We start from the raw sequence: 20,813 nt of genomic DNA, 5'->3' as shown, positions 1-20,813 counted from the left end.
TTCCTGCAAAATCCTATTTGTAAGAACAAGCCATAATCACAAACCTAATATTGTTAACTGCACAGCATTATTCACAAGTTCCTGACATTTGCAGGTTTCAGAGAAAAAATAGGCAAGAGATTCTTTTAGTGTTCAGATACCTATTATTACTCCACTTCTAGCTGTGTCTACTCTTAATTATAGTTACTTGCATTAATCAGTTGTCAGACAAATATCTACTTTCTTAACTAAGAGACTGTAACATGCAGTTAATACAGAAAGTATATTTAGATCTGCTTGTAACGTGCAATTAATACAGAAAGTATTTTTAGATCTGCTTAAAAGTATAGTATTTCTGTGTTTTAGGCCTGGCTGCTTCTATGAATTTACTCCCGGGAGTAAAAGTGACATCATTTGGTGATGTATGACATCAAGTCAGTTATATAAGAATATTATATTTAATCTAAAAATTTACTATTGGTACATCACGCTTTTCATTATGCAAATTAATAGCATTCTCACAAAGGTTTCACACTTGTATAGCTTTTAACTTGCTTTTCCTGAGAGAATTTGATATGGGTCAGTGGATGTTAAACATGTGGGCCTGCCTTTCCAAATAGGTGAATAGATCCTATATTAGAAAGCATCAATTAAGTGTAAATTTTGTCTGAAAATTGAACTCATGGGTTTGTTTTTTCAGCTGTTCAGAGAAATACTGCAAAAATGGGTTAAAAGAGGAATTTGTTATCAATGTAACAGATACGGAAGACTATGATTGGTTATAAATGAAAATCATTGTATTCAACAAATTGCATTGTAAGAAATTAAATACATTCTTTTTGATGCACATAGACTCTTTTGCCACTAAAGAAAACTTAAATTCGGTTAAAATGTATTTAAAATCTATTGCAAATTCCCTATTGAAAGATACATATCTTATACACACAAATTCTGCTTATTGCACCAAAGTATGTTAATGATCTCTTTAAGGCTTAAATGTATGCCAAATGAGAAAAATGAGCTTTCAAGAAAGTCAGAACACCAAAATCTTGTTGTGTAGTGAATAAATACATATATAAAGTAAAATAACAAATCTGACTTTGCCATTATCCATAGCATTTCTGTAAAGACTGTCTGAAATAAAACTTTCAGTCCATTTATCTCCTTTCTTTTACTTTTATATTTCTTCAATCTCCTTTAGCTTGGCACTTCTTGATTTAGGGAAGGGACTCATACGTTATCAAAATAGTTCGTAGTTGGCATTTAGGAAAGAAAGAGGAAAAGAAGGAAAGAAGGAAAGGAGGAAGGAAAGGAGAAAGGAAGGGTGGAAGGGGGGAAGGAAGAAAAAGAAAAATCTGCCCTCTGAAAAACCCAATTATCTTAATAACAGAGACCCATCCTTTCAGATCTCAACACAATGGTGTTTATGTAAGGTTGGTACAAGGTGGAAATGAGCCAGGAGTGAGTGCTTGCAGCCCAGAAGGCCAACTATATCCTGGGCTGCACTAAAAGACTTGTGGCCAGTCGGGAGAGGGAGGTGATTGTCCCACTCTATTTGGCTCTTGTGAGGTCCCATCTGGAGTACTGTGTCCAGGCCTGGGGCCTCCAGTACAAGAAAGATGCAGAGCTCTTGGAATGAGTCCAGAGGAGGGCCACTAAGCTGATCAGAGGGCTGGAGCACCTCTCCCACAAAGAAAGAAAAGGTTGAGGGAACTGGGCTTGTTTAGCTTGGAAAAGAGAAGGCTCCAGGGAGACCTCATTTTCGCCCTTGAATATTTGAAGGGAGCATATAAACAAGAGGGACAATGGCTGTTTACAAGAGTGGATAGTAACAGGACAAGGAGGAATGGCTTTAAACTGAGACAAGGGAGATTTAGATTAGATATCAGGAGGAATTTTTTCACACAGAGGGTGGTGAAGCATGGGAAAAGGTTGCCCAAGGAGGTTGTGGATGCCCCATCCCTGGAGGCATTCAAGGCCAGGCTGGATGTGGCTCTGGGCAGCCTGGTCTGCTGGTTGGGAACCCTGCACATAGCAGGGGGTTGGAACTAGATTATCATTGTTGTCCTTTTCAACCCATTCCATGGTTCTATGATTCTGTTCTATGATTCTATGAAGTAAAGGCCAATACAATATATATATATATATTTATGTATATATGTATATCTCTATATACATATATATATAGAGAGAGAGAAAAAAAAAAAAATCATGGGGAAAAATATATATTTGCTCTTTTTTGGGATGATGCATCTGCTCAGAAGCCAAAGATAAAGTGAGGACAACTGAATATAATAAGGACATAGTGGCTGAATATGGCCCTTGACAGAACATCTGCAGTGACACCACATGATGTGGGGCTCACCCACCATGCACATCATCTTCATGCTTGTCAGACCAACTTGGTGCTCCTGGCCAGGTATCGGCCCACTAAAGCCTGGGGCTTGTTAAAAAGTGACATAAAACAGCACGGACTAAAAGAATAACGTAGGGAATGTAAATGATTTGTTGTTGTGTACAAAACATAAGACATCCCTGGGATCTGTCTGCAAAGTGTTTGAAAGGTTTACTTGGCCTCAACTTGCGGGAGTGCCTGTGTGATGCCATATTTTTTAAGTAGCTCAGACAAAAGAGCTGGAAGAGATTTATTTTCACAAAAAAATTGTTAAAAATTAGGGAGTGTTTACAGAGCCTTTTGTAAAACTCTGAAAATAAGGCTCCCAATCACCTTTGAAAATATGAACACTTTGTTTCTGTGGCTATTAAGCATAAGATAATGGTGAAGATCAGTGTTTTTCCTGAGGCATTTTCCTACTGTTATGTTATGTGGGTTATCTAAACTGAGTTTTTATGCATCTATACAATTCTTCTATTTTGTATTTATGAGGAAGAAAAGAGACAGGCATTATTGCCAAACTTGTGCATATAACTACAGCATGTAACGTCTGTAAGATTAACAGATATAAATTTGTATTTCAGTCACAAAACAAGAGCCTAGAATACCATTCTTTTATCGTTAACCTTCAGCTAGCATTGGAAGTTTCAAGGTTTATTTTGACTAGTGTCTGTGTTTGTAAGTGACAAGCTAATTAGAGGGTTATGCCAGGTTATTCCTTGGCTAGACTGCAAGAAGTTCAGTTTGCAGCTGTCCACTGAGAAATCTACAACCTGACTCTTGAAATTTAGCTGCACTTACCCGAAAGACGGTCATTTCTTCCAGCAAGACTTCTTCTAAATCATGCCAAGTCTCCTTAGGAATTGAAACCACTTTAAGAACTGTTCCAACATCTTGGAAAAGGAAAAAAAAAAAAAAAAAAAAAAAAAAAAGGTTTTGGGTGCTTAAGAAGCATACTTCTACTTCAGAACAGTCAAAATCTCTTGTATCTAATTATTTCAAATATAAAGAATGCAAAGCCACATACCACTGCACACTTGTTTTCAAATGCCAACTGCTATTTAAAACACTCTGGAAAAACACTGAATTTCAGTACAGCATTTGATTGAAATTTGTTAAATACCAAAATTCAACAAAAGTAACAAGAAGACAAATAGCATTCTATCAAGCCATAGATGGGAAGGGCTGAAATACTACTTAAGTGACAGTATAAAATGACAGATGTTTCAGTCATTTAATTGAGAAAGGTAAATTCACTAAATTCAGCCAGCAATGTTTTATTGTCCGTTTTGAAGTATGATGTTTGTCATTCTTAAAATGCATGTGAAGATGCTGTCAAAAGGCTTAGTATGGATATAAAAACATCTGGACAAATGTTGTTAGACAGATGAAGATGTTAGATCTCTTAAGTACATACTATCTTCCCTGTGTCAAACAAAGTACCTAAGATGTATAAACTCCTTAAGGCATTTATATTTCTCTGTAACTTAGAAACCTGTCTTCACTGAGGAATAAAAAGCAACACAGCTTGTATCTTCAACATCAGAAATGCATGTTTACCAGCTGCTTCACACTATATCCATCTGCATTCTTGGGGGTTTTGCAATTGCCTTAAATGTGAACAAAGCCAAAACTTGAAGTTCCAGAGCTACAGCCCCTGCTTTTCTGAAACTGTTTGCAACTTAGGGCTATCTCTGTTTTGTTGCTTCTGCATTGTGATTTATGTATCTGCTGCAAGGGGTAAAGAAAATGATCATTTATAGGTTGGTACACATCACTGAAGACTCACTGAAATGTAAACAACTCTGCATATGACTTTTCACTTTAACCAGCAAAGTGTAGAACCATGTAAATATAGGAATAATCTCTATGGATGTTTCATAATATGTATTCTGGGAAAATATAAAGCATTTTAAAATTGGTAAAATACTAGAAATATAAAAGCACATACATCTCAATACTTGAGATATAAAAGCACAAATGTATACATATATGTGTATCTGTTGAAACTACTGATAAATAAAAAATTACAAAGGTAAAATTGAAGCAGATTAAATGGCATGAAAATGTTGTGTTTGTTTTTTGTGTGTTTGTTTGTTTGTTTGTAAGTTGAGCATCTTAAAAGCCAAAACTTCAGGAGAAAGTTTTGCTATTTCAGCTTCTTCACAGGGGAAGAAGCTTCTTCACTTTTGTATTTTCAGAATTTCATATATATATTTTTTTTCCCCCACAAAATGTCTCCATCTCTGTTTTCATTCATACATCACAAATGCATAGCTGTTGTTTTTAAAGGGGAAAACAAACAAACAAACAAAAAACCCCTTTATGGCTCTTTCTAAAAAAACACCAAAAAAACCAAAACCACATTTCTTAGTTAGGCAGCTGAATGTACAAATTAAGCTAGTAAGAGATACTTGATAGGTTATTTTGGAAGTGGTTTTCATTATGGTTACTGCCAGAAATTGAATATATTTAATTCAAGAAACAGTGAGAACACTGCAGAGCAAATGCAGTATGAACATCAAAACCAGAATGTTAAAGCACCATTTCTATAATATATTAATGTAGAACAGATAATTTAATGTTAGTTACATTTTTAATGTAATGAATGCATTCATTTCCTTAATTAGCTTGATAATTTGATGGCTGTGGTTTTGAGGAAAATATATTGTACGGGTAAAAGAGAGAATTGTGCTTTAGTACATATAACAGTGTACTAATTTATCATGGCTGTATGCTGTGCAGGGTTATGGGTGTCCTCAGTCACAATCCTTCAAATTCCATATTCCAGAAATATAGGTGCATTACTGAAAAAAAAATAACACAACTGAAGTTGTGGACCTGAATGGGCACTAAATAGACATGAGTTGTTTTTGTTTTTTTTAAAAAAAAAAAAGTCTATATTTTAAGTGGATTCTGTAACAATTACAGGCACTTAACGCTAGAGAACTCCTCTGAGGTGGAAGATAATCTCTCCAGGAACTCTGCTCAGGCCACAGGTACCAAAGTGGAGCTTTATCTCAGTTCCTGATCAAGTTTTACAGAGTAGTGTTTCAAACAATTTCACATAAATGGAATCAAGCTTCTCCTTTAGGATCAATAGGCTTTGCTAAGTAAGATAAGATTACTGTTATTAATTTGCTTTACTGACAGATATATCTGGACTGTGCCAAATGATCCCACACATCAGACGCTCAGGATATGCATTAAGTGCCTATCTTAAATCCTGTTTTTTTTCTGATATAATTTCATGCATTCTGATACGATTTTATTTCCTTTGTGAAACACTGGTGCAATCACGGTGGGAAAGAAACTGCTTAATTGAAGATTTCACCCGCAGGAAGGGAAAATGTGACCACACTAGATGGCTATTAATTATGTTATGTTCAATTATCATCAGATGTTCAATGAAAAGAAAAGCAAAATAGCAGTATTTCCTCAACATGCTGGAGTTCAGCAGCATGTGGGAATAACGTAGATTGCTGCCAGAGCATTGGGAAAATATGAAGAATGTATGTGTCTAATCTGATGGGAGAGACCTACACAGAAAAATCCAGCCATATCCCAGAGAGCTTAACTCTGTTTTTGCCACAGGTGCAGGTCACCAAATATGAAGTTGTGCTGTGACTAAAGACCCTGATCTGTTCCTTGGTTTGTTCTTTGCCTGGGGAAGATGCAATATGCACTGATTGTGTATTTGTTTCTGGTTTCAGTTTGAGCAGCCAGTTCAGTTCAGCCCAGGGCAACAAAGAAGACAGGGCCTTAGTTCTACATCTTTCATTTTTCCCCTGCATGGAAGATGTTCTTTACTCAGTCTGAAAAATGAAATAGGGTTAGTTTACTCAAAATGTACTTTGTACCTCACCTCTAAACATGGGTATTTTAATTCCTATGAGAGTGAAGCCTGCTGGAAAAAGTGAAGTTTTTGTGGACAAAAACAGTATTTCAAGAAGTAATAGCACTGTCACAAAACTGTGTTTTTGGTGCTGAAGTCTCTTTTGGTAAGTGCAAATAATAACCTTTCAATATTTTTCTTAAAATTCTTGGATAGAAATAGCAGCAGTTGGATGAGATCAGAAGACTCACCACACATCTGAACACTGGTGGTTTAGAGAACTAAGTGCCTAAATTCCCAGCTCAAAGTTAAAAGCTAGATACTGAAGCTTCTTTACAGAGACACCCCGCCTGGCTGATTTAGATATGAACAGCCATACATAACTGTCCAAAAGTTATATCTCAGATTTAAATAAGTATTCCTACTCTGTCTGAAAACAGACAGGAACTTCTGCATAACTGCTTGTCTTAGTCTACAAAAGTACAATGAACCTCTCTCTGCAAGTACTTATCTCTCACTTGCAGAAACAAAGACATCTTTCTTAGACAGAATGCCAGTTCTTCGTGAGATAAATGCCACTTCTTGTGCTCAAGACGCAGACATAAATCAGCTCCTTATGTTTGTTCAGTGTCTTAGCCTCGATGCTGAAGGGCTTGTTTCCTCATGCCACAGCCAAAGAGAGTATTGCCATTAATATTTGTGTGGGCTGAATCATGTCATAGAAGACTTGTTGAAAGGCACAACACACTGCCAATTGTAGATTGCATTAAACCATTTAGCATGTGGTAGAAAAATATAAAAGTTGTGTAAAATCATATGAAACTACTTTTCAATATTTTATGCAAGAACATATTGTAACACTAGTATCTAATAACTCAGTTCACAGCTTTAAAGAGTTGGAGCTCTTTCTGCAGAGCTGCACTTCCTGCAATGTATGTTCTGAATTGCCACACATGCAGTGTGTTTATTACACAAAGCTTCATCAGATCTGTTTTCTCATAATGTATTTCAGACATCAACTTGAAAGAGACCTTGAGATTTATTGCCTTGGAAATCTGACCCTAGATCTAGACTACCAGAACTGTATGTAAGTCAGAAATTGGACTGTTATAAGACAGAGAACCAGACAGATATGTTTCTATGGCAAAGCTGGAAAGAAACAATTGGTCTGAGGATTGTTTTGGTTTGAATTAATGATGTTAATGTCTAATTATTAGCAATTATGTTCAATAAAAGCTTGAAATACTTCTATTCAACATAATTGAAACCAATTAACAGAAAACTTTCACAGGTGAAGAAGGTCCACAGATATGAATCAGTGAAGGTCTATGGAAGCCACTGAAACCAAGCAAGTACATACCAGATAATTCCAGACCACTGTTATTTCTTGTTATTACCTTTCCGGAAAAACTGTATTCTCTTGAGTACGTATTTCTACTTTTGACAAAGTGCCCAATCTGTATCATTCTACAAGGCTTTGGAAAGGATACCATGATCTTATTTAAAAACCACCTTCTCTTCAAACACTTTTTATGTGCCAGATATCTGCATCTTTGGGAAAATGATGTACTCTTCTGGCTAAAGAGCTTAGAGCAATAGTTGAAATACTTAAATGGCCCACAAGACACTTTTCTTACTTGGAAACTTTCCTCACTCATATTTATGTTTCTTATGATGTGCTTCAAAATGGGTGCCTCAAAAACTCAATTTTAATACTAAATTATAATTAATGAGGCAAAATATTTCTAATAAAATTCCCTAATAATAGTAGTTGAGAAGAATGGTTTGATCTTACTCCATCTGGCAATACTCCTAAAGAATTAAGCAATGCAGGCCGCAGTCTGAACCTGTAACAAATGTATTCAACAAAGGCCTCCCCACACACAGTTTTGAGTTTTGCCCCAGATTTTCATGTGTAAACATTGGAACATAATCCAGCATTCTGTCTTTCAGAATATGAAATTATATCTGGTCTATGCCTTTGTAATGCCTGGAGTTAGACCCAGCATAGTTTCAAAACTTCTCACCTGTGCCGATGAACATAACGTCATATTGACCATCTTCTGCATCTACTCGATCTACTACTATCTGTGTGAACTGGTAATCTACATCCGTTTTAATCATGATTGGACGGTTGTTGATGGGGAATACTGGGTTATACATTGCTGGATGACTTCTTGCAAATGTTATAACTTCATCAGGAAGGTCCTTGGTGGAGTCAAAGCCGCCAAATGTTTTACTGGGACACTGAAAATAAAAAGGAAGTGTTTTTCAATTTAAAACTGAAGAATATTAAGATGCATTTTGTAACAATCATTCCAACTTTCATTTTATAAATAATCATGAAAGGGGATCTAATTGTCTCCTGACAGCAAGAGTCAATTTTGCCACTTAAGGTCTGTGATTTTTTATTTTTTTCTATTTCAGATTTAAAACAGCATTGTTAACAGAATATAAATGAACCTTACACATCATTTACTTTTCCCTTATCAGGCATAAAAAGATTTTTGCTCATTTACTGATTTCTATTAATCTTTAATTAGCAGAAGGAACAAATCCTGAATTTTCTAAAATGATTCAGTCTAAAGAAAGCAATTTCAGTATTTGGCTATCTATGCTATAGATAGCTCATCTTTTTTGTCACTATTTAGTTTCAAAGCATTCTCCTCTGAAGTTGATGGAAATCATTTCCTCTTTTTAGAAATCACTGACTCAAATACTGATTTTTAAATTCCTGATTGTCTCAGCAAGTTTATGTAATCCATTCAGTTTTGATAAAATGGCTTCTGTTCTCTCTACAGATACTCTTATTAGTGCAGTTGGCAAAGGGTTTGACTAATCAGGCTAAACATGATATCAACAGTACATGTATCTATAAATGAGCTAGACATACTGGGTTCCATATATTGTAAATAGAGAGCATAGGCACAATTTATCCCCACCTTGTTTTCCTGTTGTAATACTGAAGGATGGTGGCTGATCACCACCAATCATCCTTGACTCTTCTGAAAAATTTGTTGTAAGTATTTTATGTGTAATTAGGGGGTTACTTCAAAGTAACTATTTAATAATATGTTATTATTGCTGAAAGGATGAAGAAAATGAACTACAATTATATTACATCACTAATTTGAAGATACCCAGCAAACAACTTACTGTCCCCTACTGATAATCTTTCCACAGGTTTATCCTTAAGATATATAAGACTTTGAAACCCCACTGACAATGACTGTACTCGCAGCATATATGCACTTGAAATACAAACAGCAGATCTAGATACTTCAAAGTGTTCATATAGAATGTCTTCCAACTATACTAAAAACCTAGACGACACCTCATTAAACCAGAATTCAGACTTTTCAGATGCTCACCAAAAGAAATAACTGTTTTTACTATCACCTTGATCCAATTTATTAATAATTAATCAGAAACGAAGTTAAAAAATCAGTGTTGCCAAAAGGAGTACTTGTACTCAGCCAAGTGAAGCTTCAAGCATGTATATGTAAACTGTCCATTTTTGGCAAATTTGTTAGAAAGCAAATTAACTGCATTCTATTCTATTCTATTCTATTCTATTCTATTCTATTCTATTCTATTCTATTCTATTCTATTCTATTCTATTCTATTCTATGAAGGGAACACAGGATATTTGATTAACACATATGAAACAGAATAAGCAGAAAATAGGTTAGTTATCTATTGTATTTCATCAACATTTCACAGCCTTAATATTATTATTTTATGTTCTTTCTTTCTGCTGAAGTATAACTGAAATAAAATTAGATATGCTCTTTATAATCGTTGGCCAAACAGCTGCCTGTCTGAAAAATTAAATTTTAAATTCTACACTTCAGTTCTAAGTTTGTTTTACATCTTGATTAATATTCTAAATGCAATTCATGCTAATTACTCAGCTTAATTAGATAATGATTAATTGGATAATATGTTGAAAGTGCTCTAAGAATAAAAATCACTACGCAAGAACTAAGTATTGTTAACTGCAGCTGGGAAAACAGTGAAAAAATCAGTAAATGAATATTCATTTCCATTTTAAATAAATCCAGTTCAGATGTGTTTCAATTGATTGAATATTTACTTTCGGGCCCATTTTCTAACAAAGGGTTTCACCAGCAGCAATCTTGACCAAGGTGTATCTTACGCAGAAAAATCATATAAACCTAACATTAATTCATTTAAATAAGTCTCTTGATTAAAACAGCCAGATTATTGCTTTAGTGCTCTACTTTCATGAGAATAAATAAGAAAACCTTTGTGTCTTTATTTCTAAAATCTAAAGTACATTATCTACAATGAACATTAATTCCATCACACATAAGTAAACTGGCTGAAACAAAGAAGAAAAAAAAAAAGTATTCATTTGCTGTAATCCTTCCTTTGCCAATAGAGTGAAATGAACACAATCAGTAGTTGTGGACCCTTTGGAGTCCAGATTGCTTGCAGAGGAATCTCAGCCCACACAACATCTGAGGAGGACAGTCGTGTCTTTTTTGTCTTAGAATCATAGAATCATGGAACGATTTGGGTTGGAAGGGACCTTAGAGAACATCTTGTGCCAGCCTTTCTGCCACTGGCAGGGACAACTCCCACTAGACCAGGCTGCTCATAGCCACCTCCAGGTTGGTTTTGAACACCTCCAAGGGAAGAGATATCCACAGTTTACTTAAGTTGTGATCAGAAAACCGGGAGAAACAGAAAAGACATGATCTCTGATGCTAATGACAAAATTGTTTTTTGACAGCAGTGAGTCTAACGAAAATTATTTATAAATACAACTGTTCTGATAAAAGTTGGGGAAATTAGCTTGATCTTGGAATCGACTGAACTCTAGTGTTTAGTATCAGTATCCAGCTTCTGGTTTCCAATATGATATGTCAGGCATTTGATGAGCTAGAGAAAGTAAAATACATTATACCCTAGCTGATTTATTAGAAAAAAACAACAGACTAAAGAAAAAGGTGCATGTCAGTAGGAACGAAAAGAGTTTTGAAGATAGACTCTTGACCCTCTCAGTCTTCTTTTCTCAAGGCTAAACAGACTCAGTTCACTTAGCCATTCTTCATAGGGGAAATGCTCCAGGCCCTTCACCATCTTTGTGGCCCTGTGCTTGATTCTTTCCAAGAGATCCCTGTCTTTTTTTGTACTGAGGAGCCCAGAACTAGACACAGTACTCCAGATGAGGCCTTGCCAGGACAGAGTAGAGGGGGAGGATCACCTCCCTCGACCCTATTATTTTTATTTCTATTTATACTTTCATGTGTATTGTACTTTATCAACAATAGTGTTCCATTATTTAAACTGGTCAAACTGATTGATAGCAGCTAAGTAGCTATCCCAATGTATTCCAGTATATACAAATCATGCTTTTCTCATAAATGCCCTATCTTTGTAGGTTAGTGGCAAGTTAGGGGCAGTGAAATGTTTCTAGGACGTGATTCCATCAGTTTGGAATTGTAAATATGTATGCCTTACATACACCAATATTTCAGTCATTCATAAACTGTAAACAGAAGCACAAAGGACATAGAATTAGAAGAAATTTCAGTGGAAGTTATGAAATTTTTGTTGTCTCCTTAATATCCATTTCAGAAATATGTCTTACTCTACCAGACTGGATGTTGCAAACAAGTTAATATTTCTTAAAAGCCAGGCAGATGCTCTGTTTTCTGTTCAGTCTCACCAAGAATGGTTCAGCCAGTATTTGGAACAAGTACAAATTCCAAGGACAGAATAATGCAGTGTAATTTATTACACATTTGACTTTCATCAAATTTCTGCAGCTATTGCTCAAGGTTATGTTGAAAGTAATACAAATGCCAAAATGAAAGCCCAAATGCAACTAGACTACAGATATTGTGGCTTCATCATTTACAAGAAAACCAGTAAATTTTGGACCTAGAGGAATGGTTAATTTTCCCTTCTACCAGTCTGTATCATAATCTTTTTCAGTTTTTGCCTTTGTTCTCAGCTCAAGGGCCGTGTAATGTGTGAAAATATTTCCCATAATTTTCTCTTTTTAGCTTGCTATATTTCTTAGGGTACTTACAGTTCCTGGCCGTGGATATGGAACTCGCCCTTGGTAGGGAACCCACTGATAGTTTGGGCCATCTCTGTGGGCGTAGGGGCCAAGAAATACTCTTCTCACATCAGTCATGCTGTACATACATACTGCTGATCCCTTGAAGATATTACTAAAAATAAAGGGAGAAGAAATCAAATCCAATTCTTTAACTTATCAGTTAGATTAATCAGCTGGTAAGCTATGAGATAGTAGCTCATTACTTTCTAATCAGCATGTGCTGATTATCAAAACTCTGACTTGCTTTTGGAACAATTTTACCACACCTCTTGTGAAAGTTCAGCAAAACCAATATGATCTCCCCGACACGGTGATAAGCAGGGGACTGTTATTCAACTATTTAAAAACATATTATCTTCACAAAGCCAAAGCCCCTATTAGTGTGACTGCCCATATAGGACTGTTCAGTTCTTTCCTAAAATTCACGTTTTTCAATGTTTTATATTGAAGTTGCTTTCATCATTTGGGCAGCACACACATAAACTTCAGTGTTGCTTCTTACCTTGAAATTTCTTACAGGAGACAGCAAGTACTTGTAAATCTCCTTCTTCTATGCCTGGTTATCACTTGCAACATTCTTTATGTATAGAGACTAAAACTTTTGTCCTTCACAGATAAATGTAGTAACGCTCTGTGCTCCCTATCCTGCAAACCTTCCCCAGGGTAAAGCTACAAATGAAATTTTGTTCTTGATGAAAACACAATGAAACCAAAACAGTCAAGTCACAGTTTACATGATCCAATTACAGAACTTGCAAGATTTTTTAAACTTTTCAGATTTAAACAATACTTCTTACTAATACCTCCCCAATAAGTCAGTTTCTCACACCTCAGATTTCCTACTTTACTCTTCCCCTCAAAAATCTTATTTCTGCTTATGTTATTTCTCATGTCTGTGTGGATAAAACTCATAGAATCAAAGAATTATAAGGGTTGGGAGGGACCTCAGAAGATCAAGTCCGACCCCTCCGCTAAATCAAGTTTCCTTCAATTGGTTACACAGGAAAGCATCCAGGAAGGTGCTGAATATCTTCAAAGAATGATTATTCACATCTTCTCCAGGCATATTGCTCCAATGCTCCTTAACACACTGTAAAGATGTTTTTCCTCATGTTCATATGGAATTTCCTACATTATAGTTTGTAAATGTTGTCCCTTGTCTTGTCACTGTCACGACTGAACAGGGCCACTTGAGTCTCATCCTTTAGATGATTATAAGCATTCCTCCTTGAGTCTTCACCAGACTGAAGAGCCCCAGGTTTGCCAGCCTTTCCACACAAGGGAGATTCTCCAGGCCCCTACTCAACTTTCTAGCCCTTCATTGGACTCTTTCTAGAAGTTCCCCATCTTTCCTGAACTGAGGAGCCCAGTTTTGATCTCCACTATTAAAAGGCAGTTCAACAGAAAGAGCAGCCTGAGGAACTGTAAGTCTTTGTGTTACTAGCTTTAGAACAACAATGTACATTACCCATAAGAAACTTAATTCATTACTTCTCACTGCCACTGACATCTCAGTTCAAAGGTTAAGAAAATTTTGTGTTCCCTAAAAACATTTTTAACAAAGGGCCCTCTTTAAAACAAGCAGCCATCCAAGTTTCTATGCAAGTAAAATACATTCCATACCTAGAAGTTGTAAACACTCCATACACTATTGGATTTTTAGGGTCCTTTGAGTTCATTAGGAACACGTCCTCTGTAAACAATAAAAAGAGATAAAAAAGAAAATTGAGTGAAATTCTGTATGGACAATACCAGTAAATATTTTTTTATATTCAAAGCCATTTCTGACACTTACGTAGTTCATCAAAGTGTGTGTCGATACCATTGGGTCCTGGTACAGAACAAATCAGACGTGCTTTGAGGAAAGTTGTCCATTTGTTAACAAGGCTCCTGTGTCCACCGAAGTCATTCTAATAATAAAAGTATTTTGTATTAGTACTTTTTAACAGTCTTTGCATGCAGAATGAATAGAAGGCGGGTAAAGTATATTAAATAATTGCAAGATGTTGCCTATACGAAACAGAGAAAATAATTCAATATTTATATTAAAGAGCATTATAATGTTGCCAATGACATTAATTCTAAATTACATGGTGGGACTAGCTGTATAGCTGCAAAACATCTGAGTAGAAGCACATCAAGGATCTCAAAATTATGGAGGAAATGGTTTTCAAGAAGCTATGGTTTGAGGGATAAATTGAAATTGTGCCTATAGTTTAACATAGAATTTTACTGTGAACCTTTTACATACCAAAGTTGCAACAAATTATGAATATCTTTTAATTTGTAGAAATCTTTCTTAAAGTCTATCAGAAAATGTTTGGACATTTATCAGCGTGGGTGGATGATTCAGTATGCAATCCTTAAGAGTCTTCTGGATTGTTGCCCATTTCTACAGCTAAAGTAGACAGTCAATACGCAGAATCCTCCTTATGCTCTTGTTTTAAGAGTTTTTATTAATATGGAAATGGAAAAGTATTAATATTTACTTAAAATTAAATTCTTCAAATGTTGTTGGCCTATCTAGAATTATTTCTTTTCCTGTAACAGATTTTGTCTTTTGCAGAAACATTCTGAACCTCAGCAGATGAACATGATTTAAAAAATAAAAAACAAACAAACAAACAAAAAAAACCAACACCACAAAGTGACTATCAGTCTGGATGATCTTTGACTCATTGTAGTGTCACAGATAACACTGAATAGTTTACAGTCAAGAAAATTCTCAGACTGCCCCATCACACAAAGATGTCATCATTTTACCTTACAGATCTGCCCTATTCTGGCATGAGTGGCTTTTCCAGTATGCTCTCCGTCAATTGCATTTTCACGGAAGAAGAAATAGATTTTGTCATCTTCTGGATTATCACTTTCAGGTATCAGGTGAACACTAATAAATCTGGGATCTGAAAGACAGTGTCATTATGCATGTTTCTACTCCATGCATTAAATCATTTGACTTCTTTACATGAACTGTATGACCTTACATTTCAGGAATCAATCTTTGCATCATATAACAAGTATATCTGAATAAAGTACATACTTACCTTTAGGAGGTGACAGATGTTTATATTTCTCTTACCTCTAACACAATGAAAAGTTCGTCACAGACATTTAATGAGCAGCCGTTAACCTTTTCATTAGAGTAACTAAATATCTGTGGAATCTCCTTAAAAACTGGTACAGTGTGGTTTCCTAATTCTATATATATATTACAGATATTTTTGTTTATTTGGATATTTTGACTTTTGATCAATAACCAAAAAGAACAATATTGAAACAGTGTGATGTTCCTAGCTTATTAAAAAATAAATAAATAAATAAATAATAAAAAACAAAGTATTAATGTCTTAATGTTCAAAAACTGGAATGAAAGTACATCCACAAATGAACATATATAAGATGCACACAATGATTAGTTATTTAAGAAGAAAAGTAGTCAGCAGTTTTGGGAGAAAAGTTTGTAGAACTCATAAAAGAAAATTCATACCAGTGGTGAATCTGGTTTATCACTGTATTTTACAGAGATACATCAGCTGGTATCTTTCACAATATTTGGAAAAAAGAAGGCATATAAACCCCAATGGATTTACCAATCTATTTTATAATCATTTTAAATCATTCTGGGATAATTAAGTATGAACTATATTTAACAAGTCAAAGAACCCTGTTTCTCTGTGAAATTATAAGCTATTTTAACATCGTGCAATAACATCTTCTCAATATATGCTTATTCCCATATAATCATGGAAATAATGAACTTTATTTTGTTTTGCCAGTTTGCACTATCAGTCCAATGAACCTTATGCCTTAATAAGGATGGCAGTGTTTGTAAGCAACATATTTTATATATTTATATATATGGATGCATGTATTTAGCTGTGTCTGTTATACAATTGGATCTTACTTTTTCTTTTATTTGTATAACTACTACACTGGAAATATCCTGAGTGTTCAAGATGAGAGTCAGGTGAATTCCTAGATAGGTAGCTTTAACAGTGCTCTTTGTTGACTTTTCTTTTGTGCCCAGGAAAGCTGCCAGATCACTGGAGGTGCTCAAGGCCAGATTGGATGGGGCCCTGGATTACCTGGTCTTGTGGATAGCAACGCTGTCCATAGCAGAGGGTTGGAACTAGACGATATTTGAGGACTCTTCCAACTCAAGACATTCTATGATTCTACAGTTCTTTTTTATTAATTCTTAAAATTCATTATGGATTTGACTGCTTCTAAACAATAAATTGAAATTTTCATAGAACAATGTGTGTCATAACCCTAGAATTTCACTGTTCTTTGGTAAAGCTCAGTTCACAGCTGATCATTTTAAATGTGAAGATAGGTCTGTTTTCCTCATAGTTTTCCTCATGGTTTTTTACTACATCATTCATCGAGAATAATTTAATTTGTCATTTGATTGCTTAGCTACCCAGTTGCATAAGATCCTTTTGTAATTCGTCACAGACTTCCTTTGTCTCACTGTACTGAATAACTTAGTATCGTGTGAAAACTTTCTCATCTTGCTGTTTAACCTCCTTTTCAGGTTATTTATGAACACGTTGTACAACAGGGGACACAGAGCAGACCTCTGTGGAATTACATCTATTACCTATTGTCTATTAAAATAAATCTTTTTGGACAAATAAAAGCAACAAAAGTCTGTGATCAACTTAAACTCTGCACCCCACAAACAAGAACTCAAGATACTAAATTTCCTTTATTTATCTTTAGTTTACTTAGTTCCTTTCAGTTGACTCTGCCACAAGGCTTAAGATGAATTGTATCATTGCAACGTGGTTAATATCGTGGATATTTTTCATATGCTCTATCACAAGAAACATACATCTACATTCTGAAAATCTCTGCCTGGCAGCCTGAGGAATGATTCGTCAAAGAAAGAAGTCACCCAGACATTGGTCTTGTCTACTGAATATGAAGAACTTCTGATCTGAACATGCATAGTTACTTTTACAATCTGAAGGTCCTAGTGAAAGAGGTAAAAAAATACATTCAAACAAAATCTAAATGCATTCCCCAAATGTTTGAATGATTTGTCTCCAGCACAATGGGTTTTGTAAATCACAAGATATCAAATTCTAACATAAATCACTATGTTATCAGGCATCAAAATTCTAACTTACACTGCCTTGCGATGAGCCCATGGGGAGTCCCATTTGAGTCAATGCTATTGCTGATATAGTAAGGGTTATATAAACTTGCCCTAGGTTAGCATATTATTATTATTTTCTTTACGTCTCATAATTTTACAAGTGAAACTAGAACAGTAAGAAAGCCTAGTGTTACATAAATACAAGAATTGTAGAAAAAATAATAAGAGATTGCAAATATGCATCTAGCAGACTGGTAGCAGAAGAGAGGGGCTGTGAAGAAGACAGATACAATTAAGGTCATATGCAAAGCACATGTGAATGTGTTTTGTACATATTCCTTAGCAGTGTTCATCAGGGAGGGATTCAGATTTTCAATTAGTGATTAGTAATCCTAACTACATCTTTGAAAATAAAATACTTATATAGCCACATATTAGAACGTATCTACAGTACACCATGGAATATTTTCTGTGTTTCTTATTGCACAAACCACACGTTACATTTCCATCTGGTTAAATCAATATGTTTTAATCAATGAAAGAATGGTTCTCCATGTAATACAGCCTTTGTTCTTGTTACTTAGCTTTTTGTTTGTTTGTTCTTTTTCTCACCCTCTTCCATATTACACATTGTGTCTATGTAATGAATCAAATAAAGGGAGAGCAGGCTATAGGTGTTCTGACTCATATAAATATAGATTAAATTCTATTCAGAATGAATGTAATGATCATGTAAGAACTGTCATGATTGTGTGTGTACATCTTTGCAGAGGGGATTTAGTAGGTTCTTCAGCTGAGATGTGGGGCGGTGTAAGCTAGTGATCTGTAGCATGTCCTCTACTGTTTCATTGTCTGAGGATCCGCTTGACCTGTCTGAGGCTTGATGCACACTGGCATTTTACTCTAGGTCTTCAGACCATGCTTACAACTAACTGTTCAAGGCCACGAGGAATCAATCAGCCAGATGTCTGGCAGTCACGCAACACAGTACTCTCCATGGACTGTATAGTGTTTTTGAATTGCGTTTCTTTAATGAAATGAAGGGAGATGTTGTCCACAGCTGAGAGACTTATGCTTGGCTCTCCTAATTGCTCGACCATGCAGCAGAAGAAAGAATGTTATCCATGAGGGTATATGTTCAAATATTGAGACTGCATGGCCTTACATTGCAAAATTAAACAAGTTCAGTATCAGGAGCTCCCCATGAGGATTTTAAAATGGTTCTGTCAGGACTGACCTATTTCATACATTCATCATAGCTACCTAAGAAGTGCTATTTTATTGAATAGAAAGGTTTATTGAATAGAAGTGGGACTTTTATCCAAAACCACTGACGACAATTGCAAACTCAGTGTACTGTGGGTGTTCTGAGTAAATAGGATGACTTCAAATTTCTGTTCATGAACTATAGGGTATTTTGAGACTCTAAAACTGCCTCAAATCAGTGGAACACTCAGAAAATCCATCACAATATTTCAACATATTCTTGCTTAAAATGATTGTCCTGTTGGCTAGATGTCCCAAAAGCACGTTTTGTTTAAATGAATTTAAGAAATAATTTGACAGCAAATAATCTGCAGTGATTCATTGCTTTACAAAAGCACATAACCATATAATGTGGAAGAGTGCTTTAAAAAACAGCACACATCAAACAAACATGTCTGAAACATGTTTAAGCATGATCAAAGGAGAAACAAAGCCGTGGCATAAACATGATCAAAATAAAACTGCAGCTAAAAGCATTTCTCTGATCTTGCAGCCAATGTGAACAAGCTAAAAATAAAAAATTGTATTTTGATTTAAAGCAATCAGCATCAAGAAGCAGATTATTAAAGCACACACCTTTCTCAGCCTCCTTTAACCAATTGTCCTGACTGTAGAGCTATTTCTCAGCTCCCACATGACACCTTCCTAGCGCCACTTTTTCTGTGCCCTTCTGCAATTACCAATTCTGCAGACATTTCATTGGCAGCAGCCCATTAAACTGTCCTTCATGAAAAATCTGGCTCTTTATGAAAACGACACCTTGGTCCAGCTGCCTCTATGATTTATACGCCATTGTTTGCTTAGTTAAGTAATGAAAATGTGTTTTGCTTGTTTCAGCACTTTGGGTTCAGAAAAAGCTAAGGAAAATCAATTTGCATTTGTTCTTTTATAAATGTTACTCTTTACCAGCAACAATCATGCAAACATACACACTGATAGGAAGAAACAGAAAAAAAAAAAAAACAGAAATTGGATTTCTAATAGAATTGTATTAGCATTTTAATGAAGATATATAAACTGGAAGGCATAGAAATTGCTTTTAACTGTCAAGATTGAGCCAGCTGAGGGAACAGAAGCTCGGGTCATCTCTTCATCATTTGGCAGGAACAAAAGGTCAGTTCTCTCAGGAAATGTTTTATAAAGAGTTTGAACTGGATGCCCCTATTATTGTATAGTTGTGGTCAAAATGACTAATTTACCAGTTCACAGAAAGAAACTAGGGAAATTTTATGCTCAGTAGAATTGAAATTGCCATAATTTAATGAAAATTACTGGAGGATGACTAGGACCCCAAGGAGAAAAACAGTACTAGGGACTCTGAAATTAAAATTTTAACAAAAAGAAGAAATAGACATTTACTCAGGACTTCATAAATAGTTGCAGTGCCTCTCCACTGAGACCCAGCAAGTCAGAGAAGCAAACACTGTCCTCAGAAAATCTGATCTTGAAATCATAGCAAGCTCCACTACCCACAGAGAGGAGGACTTATAGCATCAGTCACAGATGCTATGTGTAACTTCAGAGCCATGGGTAAGTTCACCAGAGGACAAAGCTTTTGATATATGCTGATGAGAGAACTAAATTGCTTTGAGGTTTTAGTCACTCAACTGTAGTACACAAAACACTGAAGCATCCAAAGCTCTTCTTCCAAAATCTGCTCATTTTAATTCTTCCACTTTCACATATCTCTTGTAAGCAACAAGGCAGGCAATCAAAGCTGAGATCTCATAGATTCACAGTTCAGAATAAAGCTCCTCAGCAACAGTGCTGGCATCAGACCACATCCTCAAAGTGGGAGTGCTCTCTGCACAAGGGATAACTTCGGACTGCTATGGAGCTAATAGTATGGCTTTATGGTAACTTGCATTCAGCCTCTGACACAGAAAGTAAAAGCAAGGAGAGACCACAGAGCAGATGTGATTTAAATACAGTGTTCCCAAAGCCATGGGCAGGTGGAGGTGGCACTCCAATAATCTGCGATTAAGATCATATCAGATTCTACCGGGTAAGAAACACTATAGTTACTCACTGGTGTAGCAATGGAAATTCTAATCAGAAAGTTTTAAAGGTTCATAACATTTATCACATGGTACTTTTTTTTCTGAGTCAAGCCAGTCAGATAGTTAAGAACTAC

At 35.5% G+C, this 20,813-nt stretch overlaps 1 protein-coding gene across 4 annotated transcripts in view; it reads right to left on the bottom strand.

Moving 5' to 3' along the window:
- The window catches only part of SEMA3A (semaphorin 3A), a 316,274-nt gene that overhangs the window by 17,386 nt on the left and 278,075 nt on the right, over positions 1-20,813 (bottom strand). For all 4 annotated transcript variants that reach the window (XM_015876098.3, XM_085552395.1, XM_015876186.3 and 1 more), the window contains 6 exons: positions 15,070-15,212; positions 14,102-14,216; positions 13,930-13,999; positions 12,274-12,418; positions 8,237-8,456; positions 3,176-3,267 (listed from right to left, as the gene is read on the bottom strand). In XM_015876098.3, coding sequence (XP_015731584.1) covers positions 3,176-3,267; positions 8,237-8,456; positions 12,274-12,418; positions 13,930-13,999; positions 14,102-14,216; positions 15,070-15,212 — 785 coding nt within the window. The remainder of the gene's footprint in view (positions 1-3,175; positions 3,268-8,236; positions 8,457-12,273; positions 12,419-13,929; positions 14,000-14,101; positions 14,217-15,069; positions 15,213-20,813) is intronic.

This window comes from Coturnix japonica, chromosome 1 (genome assembly GCF_054131305.1).
Source record: "Coturnix japonica strain WE chromosome 1, WE-NBRP24, whole genome shotgun sequence".
NCBI classification, from domain to species: Eukaryota; Metazoa; Chordata; class Aves; order Galliformes; family Phasianidae; genus Coturnix; species Coturnix japonica.
This window is presented reverse-complemented; position numbering and strand designations above follow the sequence as displayed.